Source organism: Moschus berezovskii, chromosome 7 (assembly GCF_049115385.1).
Source record: "Moschus berezovskii isolate FMDL1 chromosome 7, NW_MosBer_1.0, whole genome shotgun sequence".
Classification (NCBI taxonomy): domain Eukaryota; kingdom Metazoa; phylum Chordata; class Mammalia; order Artiodactyla; family Moschidae; genus Moschus; species Moschus berezovskii.
In genome coordinates, this window is record NC_142466.1 from 77,137,644 (window position 1) to 77,157,500 (window position 19,857).

The 19,857-nt window shown below is 37.2% G+C and overlaps 1 protein-coding gene across 4 annotated transcripts in view; it reads left to right on the plus strand.

Annotated features, from left to right (window-relative positions):
- The window catches only part of PPP3CC (protein phosphatase 3 catalytic subunit gamma), an 87,503-nt gene extending 70,041 nt beyond the window's left edge, over positions 1 to 17,462 (plus strand). Inside the window, exons 11-15 of one of the 4 annotated variants that reach the window (XM_055427189.2) lie at positions 7,249 to 7,275; positions 8,158 to 8,239; positions 8,860 to 8,957; positions 15,806 to 15,835; positions 16,938 to 17,462. In XM_055427189.2, the coding sequence (XP_055283164.1) occupies positions 7,249 to 7,275; positions 8,158 to 8,239; positions 8,860 to 8,957; positions 15,806 to 15,835; positions 16,938 to 17,155 (455 nt within the window). In that variant the 3' untranslated portion in view covers positions 17,156 to 17,462. The remainder of the gene's footprint in view (positions 1 to 7,248; positions 7,276 to 8,157; positions 8,240 to 8,859; positions 8,958 to 15,805; positions 15,836 to 16,937) is intronic. The other 3 variants (XM_055427192.2, XM_055427191.2, XM_055427193.2) reach the window with 3 other exon arrangements.
- The last annotated feature ends 2,395 nt before the right edge of the window (positions 17,463 to 19,857 follow it).

The following is a 19,857-nucleotide window of genomic DNA, read 5'->3' on the forward strand; positions in this document are numbered from 1 at the left end:
AAGGAAAAAATCTTAACTGGACCAGGGGAAAAAAAGATTGCTTTCAAAAGATAACAGTTAAACTGACAATATATTCTTAATGGAAACAATGGAAGGAGGAAACCATGGACAAACATATTCAAAGCACTGAAAGATAGTAATTGGTATATCTAGAATGCTATACCTAGCAGAAATATCCTTTAAAAATGAAGAAATAAGCACTTTTCAGGTATTCCTACCTGTAAAAGCTATACTAGAAGAAATACCAGGAGACCCACACTAAATGGAATTCTAAAGAATATTACTCGAACAGAAGGAAAATACCAGATGGAAGCTTGGAGAGTCAGGAAGAAATAATGAGAATAGTAGAAAATACGTAGATAAATAAAATGAATATTGACTTTATTAAACAATAATAATAATGTCTCACTGAATTTAAAAGACAATTAAAATATGTGACAATAGTAGTTGGCAATCGGAGAAGGCAATGGCAAGCCACTCCAGTACTATTGCCTAGAAAATCCCATGGATGGAGAAGCCTGGTAGGCTGCGGTCTCCGTGGGGTCGCTAAGGGTCGGACACAACTGAGCGACTTCACTTTTCACTTTCACACATTGGAGAAGGAAATGGCAACCCACTCCAGTGTTCTTGCCTGGAGAATCCCAGGGACGGGGGAGCCTGGTGGGCTTCTGTCTATGGGGTCACACAGAGTCGGACACAACTGAAGCGACTTAGCAGCAGCAGCAGCAGCAGTAGTTAGCAGTGGGATAGAGTTAAAGTGTGTGAGGACTTTATATTATCTGGGGAAGGTCGGGGGAAGTACCTGTTAACATTATATATATATATTTTTTTAACATTATATTTTGATAAGTAAGAGATGCATGGTGTAATATGCAGAGTAATTTTCAAGAAGAGAGAGTTTTTTTTTTTTTAAAGCATGTAATCTTTAAATTATCGGGGAAAAATGATTATAATAAAAAAAAATAGTCTAGATGGCAAGAAAGGTGGGAAGGTACTTATAATACTAGGGCAAACAGGATAAATAAATGATGATAAATATGTCAGCAACTTTATTACATATAAATAGATAAAAGATAGGTAAGATTAAACAGAAGAAAAAAACATTATATGATGTTTTATAAGAGAGAGATAAAGCATAAAGACACAGAAAATTTGAAAGTAAAAGAATATATTACTACTTTTATAAAAGAAGTAAAGAAAAGAAAGTAAAAGAATAATAATATTATATTACTACTAACCAAAGAAAAGCTGTTGTACATAGATTAATATTCCATGAAACAGGGACTTCCGTAGTAGTCCAGTGGCTAAGAATCCACGCTTCTAGTGCAGGGTGCCTGGGTTTGATCCCTGGCCAGGGAACTAGATCTCACATGCTACAGTTAAGAGTTCTCATGCTGTAAAAAAGATCATTGATCCTGTGTGCTGCAACTAAGACTCAGAACAGCCAAATAAATAAAAATAAATACTGAAAAATTACATGAAATAAGCTCTAAAACAAAAAGATGAAAAATTTTTGTGTGAATTAGTAAAATGGCTTCATAATATATAAAGCAAAGATTAACTAAAGTACAATGAGAAATAGAAATGTCCACAGTGATAGTGGGAGAATTTAACAAATATTTTACAGGGATTGACAGAATAAGCAGACAAACAAAACTAAGAATGTTGTAGAAAATTAGAATGCAAATAATAAACTTGACCTGCTAGACTGACTCACTGGACATGAATTTGAGCAAACTCTGGGAGCTAGTGAAGGACAGGGAAGCTTGGTGTGCTGTAGTTCATGGGGTTGCAGAGTTGGACACAACTTAGTGACAGAACAACACTCGACATATAAAGAGAACTCATCTAACATACCGACTATATCTTCTTTTCAAACACACATGACTACTTATAAAACTTGACCTTTACAAGAAATGTTCTGGGTTAAGAGCAAGTTTCGTGTGTCAAAGCATTGAAATCACGATGACTATATTCTGACTATATGCAGATAAGATATAAATCAATACAAAAAGATGACTAGAACACTACCATATTTTAGGAGATTTTAAAATATACTTAATAATCCAGCGGTCAAATAATAAATCACAATTAAAATTTGAAAACAATTTGAACTGAAAATAAAGAGCAGTATACATTAACGCTTGAGGGCAGGCAGTGCACCAGACAGGTCTGGGTTTGGCATTGGAACCAGAACTTTAGCAGATGTTCACTGGTTGACACCAGAGGAGAGGAACTGAGTTATACTTGACCTTAGAGCAGCTGGGTGGTCAGAATTAAGTGAGAGAGATGCCATCAACAAGGAGTTCTCTTTCAGAAATTTTAATCAGGCATCTGGTTTTATGTCTCAAGTTACCTACAAGCAGAGAAGATGAATCATTACCTGGAGTGGTACGGTGTATACAAGGCCCATGTGCCTCTCACCTCACATATCTGTGGGAGACTGACCAAAGGGGATGTGAAACTGGCTAATTTTGTTGAAAAAGCAACTGTTTCTGTGTGATTCCTTCCAAAATGCATGTAAAGTTTTATACACATCTTAGCTGCAGTGTATTTTGAAGGCAATTTACATGAACAAATTAAATTATAAATTTAGTTGACCTTGTATATCACATTTTGTAAAATAAGTGAAATACAAGATAATTTAAATTGAACAAAAATAAACAATAATGCTTGAGAGGTGCATCTAACATCATACTTAGAGGAAAACTTTTAGCCTCAAATGCATATGTTGGAAAAGAAGAAAGGTGAAAAATCAAAATCTGTCTCAGGAAGTTAAGAGAAAAAGGGGCTAGCACAATTAAACCTAAAGAAAGCAGGTGGAATGAAATAAAGAAGTTAAGAGAAGCATAAGAAAACAAAATGAAATACAGTATAGGGAATTCCCTGATGGTCCAGTGGTTAGGACTCTGTGCTTTCACTGCTGAGGGCCTGGGTTCAATCCCTGGTCGGGAAACTAAGATCCCACAAGTTATGCAGTGCACCCCTCAAAAACTAAATAAATAAAATATAGAGGAGCAGTAAAACCAGAATGTACCCATTTCAATCAAATTGATAAATCCCTGGTAAAAATAGACAAAAATAACTGATGACAGGACTGAAAAAGAAGACAACATTCATTAACAATCCTATAGATATTAAGAAAATAACAAGAATAAGTTTATACCAGTAAAATTTAAAACCTTAGATTTCTATTTAGATAAAATAGATTTCTAGAAAAATGCGACTTAAATAAAATGTTTGAAGATTTTGCATTCAAAATTCATTCAGGGTATACTAATGTAATATATTAATAGTGGAAACTAGGAGAGGGTATATGGAAATTGTTTTTGCTATCTTAACATTTCTATACATCTAAAACTATTGAAAAGTAAAATATATATATATATTAAAAAACCAATCAACAGGGACTCTCTGGCAGTTGAGTAGTTAAGACTCCATGCTCCCAACGCAGGAGGCACAAGTTTGATCCCTGGTTGGAAAACTAAGATCCTGAATGCTGCAGGCATGGCCAAAATTGTTTTAAAAATCAATCAATCAATTAATATAATTCACTGCATTAAGGGAAAAAATGGAGAAAAATCATTACCTCACCAGGTATAGAAACGGCATTGGATAAGATTCATCCTTCATTTACAATAGATCTCTTAAACTAGGTTTAGAAAGGAGTTCTTTAATCTGATAAATATATCTGTGAAAACCTATAGAAAATATCATATGTGAAATATTGAAAGCTTTCCTTAGTGGTTGGGAATAGACAAGGATGCCAGCTATCAAAACCTCTTTGTAATATCTTACTAGAAGTCATAGCCAGTACGGTAAGGCAATAGAAAGAAATACAATGTATAAAGATTGAGGAGGAAAAAACAAAACGATCATTATTTATATTTGTAAATCGTTATTTGTAGATTTATAGATTGTTATTTATATGATTATATATAGAGGAAATTTAAAAGTTTATAGATTATTTATTAGAATCAATAAACAGATGTAGCAGAGCTGTTGGATACAAAGTCAGAAAGCAAAAATCACTGTATTTCTATTTGCCAGCAACAAACAAAATGAAATTTTTAAAAAGATGCCATTGACAATATCATTCCTAGCAATAAATCTAACAAATGATGTGTAATACCTCTAAGCAACAAACTAAACCATTATTAGAGAAATTAAAGGACATCTAAATAAATAGAATGAAATACCATGTCCATAGATTATTAGAAGTCTTAATGTTATAAATATATGTTATTCCCAAATTGATCTTCAGATTCAATACAAAGTCAAATATTAACAATTTGACTCTAAAATTTATATGGAACTTCTAAGGGTAGTTTCTGAAATTCATACGGAAATATCTAAGGTCAAAGAAGAAAGTAACTGGAATTATTAGCTCAAGGACAGAGGAGTGATGAAACAAAACAGAGAATCCAGAAACAGATCCACATGTATATAGACACTTGATTTACACTAGAGGCGTCTCTGCAGAGTAATAGGAAAACGATGGTATTGGTATGGTTGAAGATATCTATTTGAGAAAAAAATTAAACCTAACCCCTATTGTATTCTAAACCCAAGAATAAATTCCAGATGGACTAACACATTCAAATATGATAGGCAGAACAATAAACCTTCGAATATGTGTTACATAGAATGCATTCATGACCTTGAAGTAGAGGAAAATTTCTTAAACAATACACAAAAAACACTAGCAATATAGGAAATTATTGGACTGCATTAAAAATTAGAATTTGTGTTTATCAAAAGACTAAGTGTGTAAAGACAGCTACAGGGACTTCCCTGGTGCTCTAGGACTCTGCACTCCCAGTGCCTGGGGGCCTCGCTTCTGTCCCTGGTCAGGGAACTTGATCCCACATGCTGCAACTAAGGAGTTCACATGCCACAACTAAGGATCCCACATGCTTCATTGAAGATAGAAATCACAAATAAGACCTTTGGAGCAGCCAGATAAATAAATGTTTTTTAGAAAAAAAGACAAGCTACAGAATGGGGGAGGGTATTTGCTACACAACCAATAAACAGTTCACTTGCAGAATATATAAAAAACTACAGATCAATGAGGTAAGTCTTGAATGAGCACTTCACAAAAAAGGATATCCAAATGGCCAATAAAAATATGAAAAGTTATTCAGGCACATTAGTCATTTTGAAAGTGCAGATTAAAACCACAATGGGTGATTCTGCCTACCTCCCAAAGTGGCTAAAATTAAATATGAATAACAGCAAATGTTGACCAGAATGCATAGCAACAGGAATGCTCATATACTAAAGTATAAATTGGTACATCCACTTTAGTAGATAATGCCAAACCATTATCCAAAGTTGAACATGTACATACCTTATATCTGAGCAGTCTAACTCTAGGAATGTACTTAGCAGAAATATGTGCAGCTAAGAGAAATACACCAGAATATTCATAGCCGCCGAATTAGCCACAATTTGGAATCAACCCAAATGACCACTGACAGTGAAAAGGATAATAGATTGTGACTTATTCTTATAGTGGCATTGTATACAATAATGACAGGAACAGAGGAAACATGGATGAATCTTAAAGATACAGTGTTGAGCAAGAGAAGCCAGGCACAAAAATGCGTTATTTGCCTGTTCCAACCACATAACATTAAAAAGAAAATTAAATAAAATTAGTGCTTGTGAATACATGCTTAAATGGTAAAACTATAAAGAAGAGCAAGACAGTGATTCCAGTAGAAGTCAAGAGAACAGTTTTCTTTGGGAAGATGGAGACTCTTAATTATTAGGAGGGGCCCAAGTAGGGGGAAATCTGTGGTGCTGACAAGGTTCTATATAGTGTCCTGGCTGGTTATTTGGCCGTTTGTGTTTTAATAAGAAGCACTGAGTCCGTCTTTGTTTTGTGTACTTTTCTGTGTGTTTATCATACTTCACAATAGTGTTTTTTACCAAAGTTGTAAGCCTACAAAAATGTAGAGATTTTTGTAGGAATTTTGGAAGCCATGAAACAAATGAATTAGTATTACTAACTTGGCTGATTCAAGAAAGCTGAAGCCTGGCTTGGTAATGGAGAATGCTGAGTTCCGTACAGAAATCCTCAAATAGCAGAGGAATTGCTAGACTACACCAGTTACTAGAACTGGGGACTATTGAGAAGAGGGAGATAGGCCCCTAGCTAAAATAAGTAGAGCAGGTAAAAGATATTTGAAACGCAGTTAAAGTACTACTGTCTTTTCTCCTAAGACCAGAGGCTAATATCTAAAAAGGTGGAAACCAAAGAATTTCTGGACAGGGATACAGTTGAGGGCATCAATAACTTTGCCAAAAACGGGTAAATCAAGTGATCCCACGCATTTTCAGTGGGCTTCCTTGGTGGCTCAAAGAATCTGCCTATAATGCAGGAGAGTCGGAGTCAATCTCTGGGTCAGAAAGATTCCCCTGGAGAGGGAAATGGCTATACCCACTCCAGTATTCTTGCTTGGGAAATTCCATGGACAGAGGCACCTGGCGGATTACAGTCCATTGGGTCACCAAGAGTCGGACACAACTGAACAGCTAACACACACACAGGCACATGTGCACGCGTTCTCAGTACTGATACAGAAAATTCCCTAAAAAAAGACCCACCCTGATCACTCTGTGTACAGAAAGTTCCAAGTCATCAGTCAACCACCAACCAATTCAGAAAGCTTTCCAGTCCATCATTCTTAACGATGAGCAAACACCAAAGATTATGGGACTTCTCCGTAGAGTCTCTGAGACAACAGCAAAAAACAGCCTAAATGGATGAACTTGAGATTCTAAAGACTATATAAAATTTAAACATGGAAAAGCTATAATATCTCCAGAAGGAGATGAGAAGATAATTGTGTCCATCATACGAAAACATGATGCTGCATTTAGAGATGCACCTGCTGTTCATTCTGTCCTTTGTTCACTGTTTACAGCATTATTTGTTACACAAATAATATCTTTTTTCCTTGTCTGATTTTATCTTCATGATCTGTGGGGATAGAATATGTTGGAAAATAAGAGATGTGAATTTATTTAAAACTTTGAAGACTCCATGCAAGAAGTCTGTAATTTAATATTCTGTCATGATACCAAGGATGTCTCTTCTGAGCTGATAAAGATAATAGCCTGCTTCTCTCATTGCATTTCACTTTGATTTTTTTTCTCTCTCTTCCATGCAAACTTAAATTTCTCTTCCCATATTTCTGTTTTCATCTCCTTGTTTCTTGGTGTCTCTTCTCCCTGAAGATCACTACATTTCAAGCTTTCAGCAAGGTATCTGAACAGAATGTGCTACGAGCTTAATACTCGCTGTCTGTCTCATCACGGTCTATTAATTAGACTTTTTTAGTTATAGTTGAATAATTTCAGACAGGCCCTCCATCCTCCCTTTCTGTTTTAATGTATACGTTTTCTCTGGCCCCTGCTGTGTGATCTTGCAGGATTTTGAGAGCTGGGTGGGTGAGGAAGGAGAGGCCACGTTTCTTAGTTTATGACTTTTGAATGCGGCCACCTGATGCATGCCTGGACATTGACTTCTGGTGTGTGAGCTGTTTCCTAAATCTGGTATGAGAAAAGGCCACAAGTCTTCTGTTAACTTTTTTGGTGTTTTATAAAATACCTTACCCATCATCCTCATTTGTACTGCACAGCTGTCTGGGGTTGGAAATAACTCACCAGTGTGTAAGTGAGGATGATAGAATGAAAGCAGCTTCTGCTCAGTTCGGCAGAGCCAACTATGTGTTTCCATGTAGAAGACAACTGCTTAAGTCATCCCTTGCCATTTGGCCGACCAAGCCCTGCATCGTAAGGTGGCCCACAGCATTCTCAAGAGATATTTTTGTTGTAGTAGCAACTGTCTTTGTTTATATGTATTTCATTCTTCACTGTATTCTACCTTTCAGAAGCACCAGTAAGTTCCTACCTTCATAAATCCGCTCACTCTGTCCTTATTGTGGCCCCTCCATTTTTTCACTTCATCTTTATTTTTCCTCCTGCTCCTTAAAACTTCCCGGGTTTTTTGTTTGTTTAGACATACTTAGGCCTTGATTTCTTTGTTTAAAACCATTTCTTTAACTTAGAAAGGCACTTCATCCTGCATTTTTGTAAACCTGTTAACGTATTCCTTTAACTCACATATTGTTTGTATTCTCTAAGGAGGCACTACAGTTCGCAAGGAGATCATCAAGAATAAAATCAGAGCTATTGGGAAGATGGCACGGGTCTTTTCAATTCTTCGGTAAGGAAAAGCTTTGTCATTATGGTGTCCATTAAAAATGTTTTGAGAGTGATTTAGAAGTTGATTTCAGAGCGATAGTTTTAGAATTGGAGTGCGGTATCAAAACTGTGGGTCTTTGGGTTGAATGCAGATTGAATCAGTCCTACATGTTAAAGTGACTAGAAATAACTCTGGCAAACATTTATTTGGTGTGAGCTTAGATACAGTGCAGTGAATGTTAGTGATTTAATGTGGATTCTGGAGCTCAGTGGCCTCTGTTCACATCCTGGCCCTATATCTTCTGTCGTGTGATCTTGTGCCTTATTTTCTTGGCCTGTAAAAGATAATAGCAGGATCTGCCTTTTAAGGTTATTTGGAGGATTAAATAGGGTAATATATGGAAAACATTAGATTAGCACCTGACTATTAAGTGGCTCTAATCGAAAAGCAGGGCCTGGCTTATTGCTTAAAGTTGGACTGTTTATAGAAAACATCCCTTTTTGGGGTCAGGGAAGGGGTAGAGAAGGACTGCCTATCCTCCATCTTTGTGCATCTTTTCTTGTCTTCTTTCCAGTATCTTTGTAGATACTGAGTAGTAGACGCCCTGCCTGACATTAACCCAGGGCCTTGATCTTTTGCAGGGAAGAGAGTGAGAGCGTGCTAACTCTCAAGGGCCTGACTCCTACAGGGACACTCCCTTTGGGTGTTCTCTCAGGAGGAAAGCAGACTATTGAGACAGGTGAGTCCTGTTATCCAGCAGTCAGTGTCCAGTTGGAAATTAAGGCTTCTTTCAATTAATGGCACTGAAGCAATTGAATATCTGTCTCTGGAGGGGAGAAAATGGATTGATCCTTCTCACCATATGCAAAAACTAAATCAAAATGAATTATAATTTAAATGTAAAAGATAAAAAAAAAACTTCCCAGAAAAAGATATGCAAAGTAAGCATTGAGGAAGATAAAATTTTAAATATGACACAAAAAGCACTAACTTTAAAAGAAAAAAATTAATAAATGAGTTTCATTAAAATTAAGAATGTCTATTCACAGAAATTCATGACTAAAAAAGGGAAAAGACAAACTGTAAACTGGGAGCTTTTTGTAGTACATATATCTGACAACTTATATTCAGAGTCTATAAAGAACTATAACTCCATAAGAAAAATACAAACAGCTAATTTTTTTTTAATGGGCAAAAAATTTTAACAGTACTTCACAAAAGAGGGTATCAAAATGGCCAAAAAGCATATGAAAATTCGATGCTTAAAATAGTTACTCTTCTGGAAAATGGATATAAAACCATGGTGAGATACCACTACACATCCTCTAGAATGGCTAAAATTTAAAAGTGTGACAATATCAAGAGTTGGTGAGTTTGTGAAGAACAAGATATATTGCCGGTGCATTTGTAAATTGGTTCAACCACTTCAGAAAATTGTTCGGCAGTAGATCAAAACATTTGTCTACCCTATAACCAGGCAATAAAAATAACATTATGAATCTACACAAAAACGTTATGAATACGTGTAAAAACTATTCCGCTTAATATTTATACAATGGAATATTACTCAGCAATAAAGGTAACATCATGAATATATACAAAAAATAACATTATGAATATATGGTTGAATCTCATAGATACCAGGTTTAGCTAAAAACACTAGATACAAAAGAGCACAGACTGTTTCATTTGTATGATGTTCAGGAGCAGGCTGATGAACACTTCTGGGTGGGACCAAAGTGAGGGTGTGGGGCAGGGGCTGACAGCTCTGGCCACAGCCATGGTGTACACAGCCTCATGATGCGTTCATCGTGAGGAGTGTGTTCCTGGGACTTCGTCAGCTTCCTGGAGCCCTGGTTCATCCCTGAGGGTCCCAACCAGGGAGTTATCATCCCCTTGTTGGTGACCTGGTCATTTAGCTGTTGTCTGTAGTCACGTAGAGATATAAAATCACCTCGATACCCTGACCACCTTCCTTGATGCGCCTACTTTGGCCATCCACTGCCTTAAATATTCACAGCACATTGGAACGTCTTACTCTACAAGGCAGTACTATTTTCTCTGTCACCTTTTTTCACCTCTTGACGAATTGTTTACCTACTTAACATAAACTGTACAAACTCCATAAAATGTTTGTGTACTGTACTGAGATAGAAAGACCCTGATGCTGGGAAAGATTGAAGGCAGGAGGAGAAGGGGATAACAGAGGATGAGATGGTTGGTTGGCATCACTGACTCAATGGACATGAGTTTGAGCAAGCTCCAGGAATTACTGATGGACAGGGAAGCCTGGAGTTCTCCAGTCCATGGGGTTGCAAAGAGTCGGACACAACTGAGCAACTGAACTGAACTGAGTCAGAAAGTGCTGTTCTGGGCAGGGGCGTGGAGGCTAAAAATGTTAAATAATGAAAGAAAAAAAAAAGAAGTGCTGTTCTAGAAAAAAATACAATTAAAAATAATAAAATGAAAAAATAAATAAAAAGTGCTGTTTTTCTAAGAAAAATACATGACTGTCTCTGTGAAGCCTGTGGGTCTGAAGGCTGCTTCTGCCTACTCACTACATGAGCATCAGTGAAGAGTTTAAGAACTGTTACAGAACAATGGGCAGCCAATAGAACATACTCAGAAGGAAGATCTGTCCCACGAGAATTATACCTAAGTATATTTTCAGGATGAATTTACTTCTGCTCTCTTCTGGAATAAATTATTTTTCTGCATTAAAAACAACAACAACAACTGGCAGACTCATAAATAGTAAAAGAAGTCAAAATGACTCCTCTGGTGGGAGAATATGGACCCAGAAAGGGCACAGGGGACTTTTGGAGTAGGAGTCATGTTCTGTATCACTATTGGGGTGGTAGTTACACAAATGCATGCATATATATAAAGATGTGTTAAGCAGTGCACTTCAGATCTGTGCATAGCATGTGCCTCATTTGTGTGCATTTAATATCTTAATTTGATGGGGGGTGGCAGTTAAAGTTCCTCAGTAAGAGAAGGAGTTTGCCTCTTTGCCTGCAAACCATGTCCTGCAAGAGTACCACAGTCACCTCTTCAACCACAATATCAGTTCTGAAAATCATATGGGTGCTGACTTCCTAAGGAGAGGGCATGATAGAACCCAGGAATGAAAAGGTTGATGTTTGTCACTATAAACAGATCTGGTCAAGCAGTGAGAAGAGACATGAGATCAGATCACTGGATGACTAAATTCTAGGCTTGAAAACTGGAGTTGACGCATTAACAACTTAGAGTTCATTGCTTTTTTGCCCTTTTTTTTTTTTTTAATTGTTTCTACTTCAGTTTTTCTTTTTTCCTCTTCTCCTATAGGAATACCTCTTATAGGAATTCTTTTTGTTTTGTGAATATTCCAAGGCTATTGATTCTTAGGAACAGCCTCATTTCCCCATACTTTTTACGGCATTGGTTTCCTCTTTTTTCTTCCAATCAAATACTGAAATATTAGTTTATTTATGAGGAAGAATGAATATTTTCTCTTTAAAGTATATAATTCATTTTCTTAGCTTCTGTAGTAGGAAGAGTATTGTTTCTGATTGAATTTTTCCTCTCCAGTGCACAGTTTCTTGTAAGCAAAATATTTTTCTGTCATTACTTAATTGTTAGTCATGTGAGTGACGAGGCATTTTAGAGTTAATAGGAAGTAACATAGGTAAAGAAAAAAAGGAACATCCTATACATCCTTGCTTGAAACATTTTGAAAATTTGATGATCCACAAAGTTGTTTTAATCTGAACCAAATTTTTCTAGATCTTGATTTGAAAAAGTAAATCGGCAAATCTGGGATAAGTAACAGAATTTTACAGATGTGTTGTTTGGAGATTTGTTGTTTATAAACCTTAGTCTACCTTTTGTTCTCAGTCCCATATGTATGCAGTTTCTCTTCATTCCTGACTTGAATATGAATGTTTTAATCAATATAAGATTGTTATTGATGCAACCCACTCCAGTATTCTTGCCTGGAGAATCCCAGGGACAGAAGAGCCTGGTGGGCTGCCGTGTATGGGGTCCCACAGAGTAAGACATGACTGAAGCGACTTAGCAGCAGCATTTGCTACTCGAAAATTGATAGAAAGTTCATGAATGTGTCAAAACATAGCTAAAGTTGCAGCAAACTTTTTAGAGCTTCTTATTCTCTCATTGATTTGCAAGAACTGAGTTAATTTTGTCATTTTTCCATCAGAGTCTCAGTTCCACAGGTTCAGTGACAAACAAGTATTAGCTGAAAAGACCTTTTATTGTTCATATAAGTTTACTTGGACAGCCTTCAGTGAACAAGGTCCCATCCCATATGACCTTATAGCCTACATTCATTTATACTCCACCTTATTCCAAGTGGGATTTGAGTAGGTTACAGTATACATCCAACATGGTGAAGGGAAATAAATATGCTGAGAAACTGGAGCACAAAGGAAGACAAACCGGTGAAATCCAATAATCACACATTTAATTCCAGGCTTCCAAGTAGCCAAAATAAAGAGGAAAGACCATAAGATTAAAAAAAGAAAAACAAAAAAAGGTCAGTTATAAATGGCACTCCATTGAAAGTTTTAAAGTTTTGTGCTACAAATGGAACCATCAAAAAAGTGAAAAGACAGCCCACAGCATAGGTGAAAAAACTGAGCTGACCAAAAAGTTCCTTTGGGTGTTTTCATAACATCTTGCAGAAAAACCCAAAGGAACTTTTTGGCCAACCCCATCTTTGCAAAGCATATATCTGACAGGAGACTCGTATCTAGAAACTGTGAAGAACTCTTATAACTGAATAACAATAAGACAAATTACCCAATTAAAAATGGGTAAAAAATTGAATAGACATTTTTCCAAAGAAGGGATACAGATGACCAATAAGCATGTAAAAAGATGTTCCACATCATTAGACATTAACCACAATGAGACACCACTTTAATTAAAGACCCCACTGGATATTTGTGATCAAAAAGACAGACAGTAACAAGTGTTGGTGAGAATGGAGAGGAATTATGACTCTCATATATTGCTGGTGGAGATGTAAAATGGAGCAGCTCTTTGAAAACCAGTCAGGCAATTTCTTTGATGATTGAACATACAGTTAATCATATGACCCAGAAGTTCTATTCCTAGTTACATACCCAGAGAAATGAAGATATAGCCACACAAAAACTTGTACACAAATGTTCATAGCAGCATGCTTTGTAATAGCCAATAAGTGGAAACAACACAAATGTCTATCACCTAATGAATAGACAAACAAAATGTGGTATATCCATACAATGAACTATACTATTCAGTCGTAAAAAGGAATGATATGCTGATACAATCCTCAGTATGAATAAACCTTGAAAACATTTTGCTGTGTGAAAGAAGCCAGTCACTAACACCACATAGTATATGATTCCATTTATGCGGAATGTCTAGAACAGCCAAATCTGTAGAGACAGAAAGTAGATAAGTGGTTGATTGTAAGGTTAGGTGAAGGAATGAGGGCGGGAGATCGTTTTTTTTTGGGAGGGGGAGAGTGATGCAAATGTTCTAACCATAGATTGTGGTAATGGCTGCACAACTCTAAATATATTAAAATCATTGAACTGTACACTTATACTTCATGGTATATGAATTATATTTCAGTAAAGAAATCTCATTCATTAAAGAAAAATATTTCAGTACGGGGAAAAAAAAAGTTCTTCAGTTTTATATGACTCTTACTTATAAAGAATATCCCTCATGTGGGCTAATATCTTAGTACCCAGTGCAAAAAGCAATTCTAGGAAGACCCAAAGTAATGCGATATTGGCACACGTTTTGCCGCAAACATAGCTTTTAAAGTCTAATTAAACCAACACTCTGTATACAATTTCAGGTAAAGCTTTGTTCTCTCACTTCCTAACAGTTGCTGTTATAGTATGCTGTCTGAAGGCACTGTCCTTTCCTTCTGAGAGTTTGTTCTCTGTGAGGTGATTTGGGAGAATGTGACATTGCTTTAACACATGCCAACATATGGTTGACAAATGTAAACACTCACTTGATAAGTTGATTCCAAGTTGCCATTTTTCACATTGCATTCAGAAGTTAATTTTCAGTTCTTTCAGTTTTTCTTTTATGATTGATTATAAAAAGCTTCAGGAACAGCAAACAAACTGTTACTATTCGTTATTCTTCCCTGCCTTCTTTTAAAAAATTAGTTTTGGGGGAGCTGACAGGATTTTCCTAATAAGATCTTTCTTGCTACAACCTGTAACCTTTTCATATACAGTAAGTCCCCTACATAAGAATAAGTTTCATTCCAAGAGCATGTTCATATGTCCAGTTTGTTTGTAAGTCCAACAAAGGTAGCCTAGGTACCCAACTAATTTCACATAATACATAAAAAACAAAAACAGAAACAAAGGAAACATTTTTCATCTCACAGGACAGTACCTTGAAAAGTACAGTAAACAGCTGGCTTATAGGGGCTGGCATGGCGTGAACAGGCGAGAAGAGTTACTGACTGGAGGAGGTGAGAGATGGTAGAACTGAAGGATCATCATCGACCAATGCAAGACAAGCTGCAATTCCACTTAAACTAACTTACGTGACTGAACATGAGAACACATGTTCTTCAACTTGAAGAACTTGAACCTTCTTCAACTTGAAGGTTTATATGTAGGGGACTTACTGTAGTAGTGCTTTTACTGTCTTAAAAAGCAAATGCAGGAAAGTTTACCTGTTAGTACTAATTTTTAAATAGCTTCCTTTTCCATCACTAAAGAAGAGGGCCTTCTGGTAACTAGCCTGCTCTCTCACATGGAGAATGGAAGCCATGTAAGTTAGATATGTCAACCTCTGCTGTTTCTCTGATTCCAGATGGTACATGAATTTGTATTTGAAGTTGAATAGCTTTATGCCTTTCCCAGCTTAGTAATTCACCCCTTGGAAAAGAAATAACCTCTCACATTCCATTTTCTCTTTCCTTCCAAATGCCAGTCTGTTATTCAAAAGCCACTCTTTAAAAAATATATATATATTTATTTATTTTAATTGGAGGTTAGTTACTGTGGCAAAAGCCGCTCTTTTTTATAAAGTAACTATAAAGGATAGCTGGACCCTATACAAGTTGCTTGAAATCATTCATAGTTTTAAATAACTTTTTTTAATAGAATGCAGCAGCAGCTCATTTAGTACCATCTGAACTATCACAAACTAAAGAATGGTTGTAATATCAGGTGATTTGACTGGACATGTCAGTATTTTGATACATGAATGTCAAGGCATAAATTAGCAACTGGCTATTTAAAATGAGGAAAGCAGCATTTCGTTTCTCCAAGTCAGCTTGACTGTCTTAGCCATGGATGCCATTAGCTAAAAGGTTCTCATGCCACTTGCAGTGTGAAAAATCTTAGTAACTCTCCCCACCTCATATTCCCCCAACGCCACCCCTAGTTTAGTTTTTCGCAATAATCCTCTCACTTCTCTGACTAGTTCACTTTTATTATGGATGGGAATAGGCTCAAAGGTCGGGCCCCGGGATGTCTGTGCTGGCAGCAGTGCTGTTGGTTTACTCACTCTTTTTCTGTCTTCATTTTTGCATGCCACTGCTCCTGCCTCTTACAGCCACAGTAGAAGCGGTAGAGGCCCGGGAAGGTATGGCCATGTTCCTACGATAGATGTGATCATGTGTCTGTCTATTAGTTCTTAAAAAAGCTTTGTCAATGTTAGACATCTTTTATTGTTGCATCACCAGAACTGTTAACACTGAGAAAAGGAAAAGATAACTCTAGCTACGCTCACAAAGTATTTCCTTTGTGTCCTTCACTTGTGTAATATTAACTCAAATGACCCTCTCCACAGACAAAGTCCTTTCTGGGCTCTCTCAGTTTTAATGCAATGGCTGAAGTTTAAGCAACCAGTCATGGGGTGTTCAGATGGTGCAGTCTGATAGCCCTTCCATAGCTATGAAGTATACATTTAATTATTGGAAATTCAAGCCATCAACCTCTTTATCTAATGATTCTGAAGCATATCAAAAGTGGAGGCAAGAGCAGATAGGAATGCAGTCTGATTTGTTTCTGAGGTTGCCCTCAGTTCAGTTCAGCCAAGCTAAATTACACAAATTTTAAGTAACAAATTATCTATGAATCGGAGGCTAAAAATTCATCACAATTGATAAACTTGTGTTATAAATTTAATTGTTCTGTTAGAGAAGGTGGTTCACACTGGGAATGCCTTTCCTTCTGTATAGAAGTTCAGACAGAAAGAAAATACCTTTTTTATATGGCTTTTAACTTATGTTCAGCTCCTGGTTTTGCAAGATTAAAAAACAAAGCTATCCTAAACAAACGGATTAGCTCTTTTGTTACTTTTTTGTGTGGTCAGTGTGATGTTTGTGTTAGAGTAACTAGTCTGCTTAACTTGTTCTTTATTCTAGTGTTGCCTTCTTTCTTCTCTCTGAGCACGTTTCTGGCCCATAAGATACTCTTTCAAAGATATTGGGGGCTTTTTGTCAGGTCCACTTCTGCTGTGATGAACTGAACTATGAAAATTACTTTCACAGTTTCAGTGGCCCTTTGGGCCTTAAGGAAACAATAGCTTCAGACCAGGTTAATTGAAATCAGATATTGCTCATTGCCTTCACCAGACATGTGCTCCATGGTCACACTTCTATATTTTCCTCTAGGAGGTTGCTGTATGCTAAGAAACTTAAAAGATGTCTAATGGAGCTCCTCCCTTTCCTGTTTTCCTGTAGCCATCAGAGGGTTTTCGCTTCAGCACAGGATCCGGAGTTTTGAAGAAGCCCGAGGTCTGGACCGAATTAATGAGCGGATGCCACCCCGCAAAGATAGCCAGTACTTTGATGGGCCGGTGAAACTGGTCCAAGCCAACGCTGCGCACAGGAGCGACAAGGGAAGAAGAGCCAGTAATGACTCAGAGCCCTGCGGTGGCACTGGTGGATCCAAGACTTAACAGTCCATGTTATTTATTTATTATCGGAAAGCTAAACACAAACAACTTAAACAACTTAAACCTGGAGGTGCATTCAAAATACACTCTGCATTTACTCTGTAAGAAACGTGACCCTTTTATAAATTCTTTTAATTTATGTTTAATATATATGTAAAATGCATCTGTTTCGTTTTTCCTTTTTTTCTCCCCCTCTAATTTTTAGGAACTGATCTGATTGTCTGACACATAGTGGAGTCGTGTGTTATAAAGGGGACTGTCCCCAAATAAAAGGGCCTTGGAAACCTCTTTCCTGGCTTTCTGACTTGAACTAGTCAGCCTTTTCTCTTGTTTTTAGAAGTAGCATTGTTCCTTTCAGACTAATCATTTTGCAAACACAAAAGGGTGTTTTCTTTTTCCTTTTCTACAGGGTACCACTGAAAAATATCTCTTAGATTTCAGTGGCTAAAACTTCTCTTCTTATGGAAAACTTGATTATAGTAGAACTCCTCAGTGAATAACCCAAACCCAGTGATTTTAAGGGCCAAGGGAAATGCTTTCCATAATAACCTACTCTCTTCTTGACTCTCACTTACTCTTAATGTATCCTGGTATGGCAAAACAAAAAATAATGAGGGATTTTTTGTAGAATGACTTAAAATTTATTCATCTAACCATGAGCATGATTGGTTTAAACTTCCCTTAGAACTTTGAAGATTTCTTAACTGTTGCCAGATTCTTTTGCTTTTATTTTTGAATCCTAGGTACTTTACCTCATCTGCAAAGGAAGTGATATTTCTAAATATTTTATAAATGCCCTCTGTAGAACCTTCGACAGTTATGCCCTTCTGTGTTACTGCATCAGCTCTCACATCTCTTCTCCCTGTCTTCCATCTGTTTTTCTGTGTCGACATTTTTGAAACCAACTGGGGCCCCTGGAGGAGGGCATGGCAAACCACTCCAGTATTCTTGCCTAGAGAACCCTATGGGCAGAGGAGCGTGGTGGGCTACAGTCCATAGAGTTGCAGAGTCGGACACGACTGAAGCAACTTAGCACGCGCACACAGGGTCATGGAAACTGACTAGGTTAAAACGGTCCCCTTGTGAACTGAAAGTCTTGCTAAAGGGCATTGGGTGAGTGATGATCTCCTGTCTGTCAAATGCTGGGATGTTCTCCATTTTTCAGCACTCATTAGGTTGAACTGTGTATAATTAGTCTCTGTCGTGTATTTTAGAATATAAAAACAAGTGTTCAGATATAATGTTTATATAATCTTCCCTTAGTTTTTCAGGTCACAACCCACTAGTGAAGAAAGTTTCAGGGATCCTTAAGCTCCATTTTTGGTTTAGCCTGGTGACAGGTGCCATGTTGTAATAAGTCATTGGTCAGCCCTGTAATGAATGTACATGTCTGGACAACACTGCCAAAGTGCATATTTGTAGAATTCCTTAATGTCATTTGGGATGTAGAAGCCCAGCCTTGAAACATGTATCCCAGACAGTAGTACTTTATGTTTGGAGCTTCAAGGACACCAGAAAACATTTTTCAAAAAATACAACTTCAGGGAATTCCCTGGTTGTGCAGTAGTTACAACTCCTCCACACTTTCACTGCTGAGGGCCTGAGGTTCAATCCCTGGTCAGGAAAGCTAAACTCCCACAAGTCACATGGTGTGGCTCAAAAAAGAAACAACAACAGCAAAAAGAACAAACACATAATTTCATAAGGAGAATATGGATTTAGCTCATCTCTGTTTTCCTATACCTTGCTAACAGTTCGCAATTTGTTTATGACAGAAATCAAAGTATTTTGGAGATTGGAATTTGATGGCATAGATTGCTCTCTTAAAAAAGGTAGGATATTGGGGAGAAGAGAAAAGATCTCTTGTTGGGTTGTGAGTAAAACTTCTGAAATGAGGGAGAGTCTCTAGTCGCTATCTTTACTGATCATCATTTCTTTATAATCAGAGGAATTCATCACCTAGATATCCTCATACTCCTCTCTCCCCCAATCCCATCAGAGAAAGGGCCTCCATTTTGGAAGTCTCACGTAACGCTGACCATCAGTTCACAAGTTTGATGGATGGGTGTCCCTGATCCCATTCTCTTGTCTATCAAGGCTGTTCTTACACATACACGATTGACGGGTAGAAACCTGGGCTTTGATCATAAGGGCTTCAATTAAGAGGCAAATAGGGAAGTAGTTACTTTAAATCCTTATAAGCAAAAAATTATATTAGTTTTTTAAAAAAGAAGTTACTTAGGAAGGTCTTCATTTTCTTCTCAAAATGAAGTAGTATGATAAAGCAATTTTCCAGGACAGAGCAGAGTGAAAAGATGTATTTTACAGGCACCCTTTGAGCTGTTGAAGTACCAGCCAAAAGTTAAGTGGTCACAATTCAAGAAAATTGGAAGGGGTTTAAAAGAGCAACAGCTCTTATAGGAAGTTGGGTTTGAAAATCCTGTTGAATGCTAGAGGTAAAAGCATTTCTTACGTTCTGTGAAAAGCTAGGGTTTGTACTGCAGTGCTTTAGAAAGTTGTGTGGTGAGTGTAATACAGTGCGTGCACGCTAAGCCACGTCAGTTTTGTCTGACTGTGCAAGCCCATGGACTGTATGTAGCCCACCAGGCTCCTCCGTCCATGGGATTTCCCGGGTGAGAACACTGGAATGGGTGGCCATTAAAACCAGACCACAATCAGTGTACCTGTATGGGCATTTGCACCTG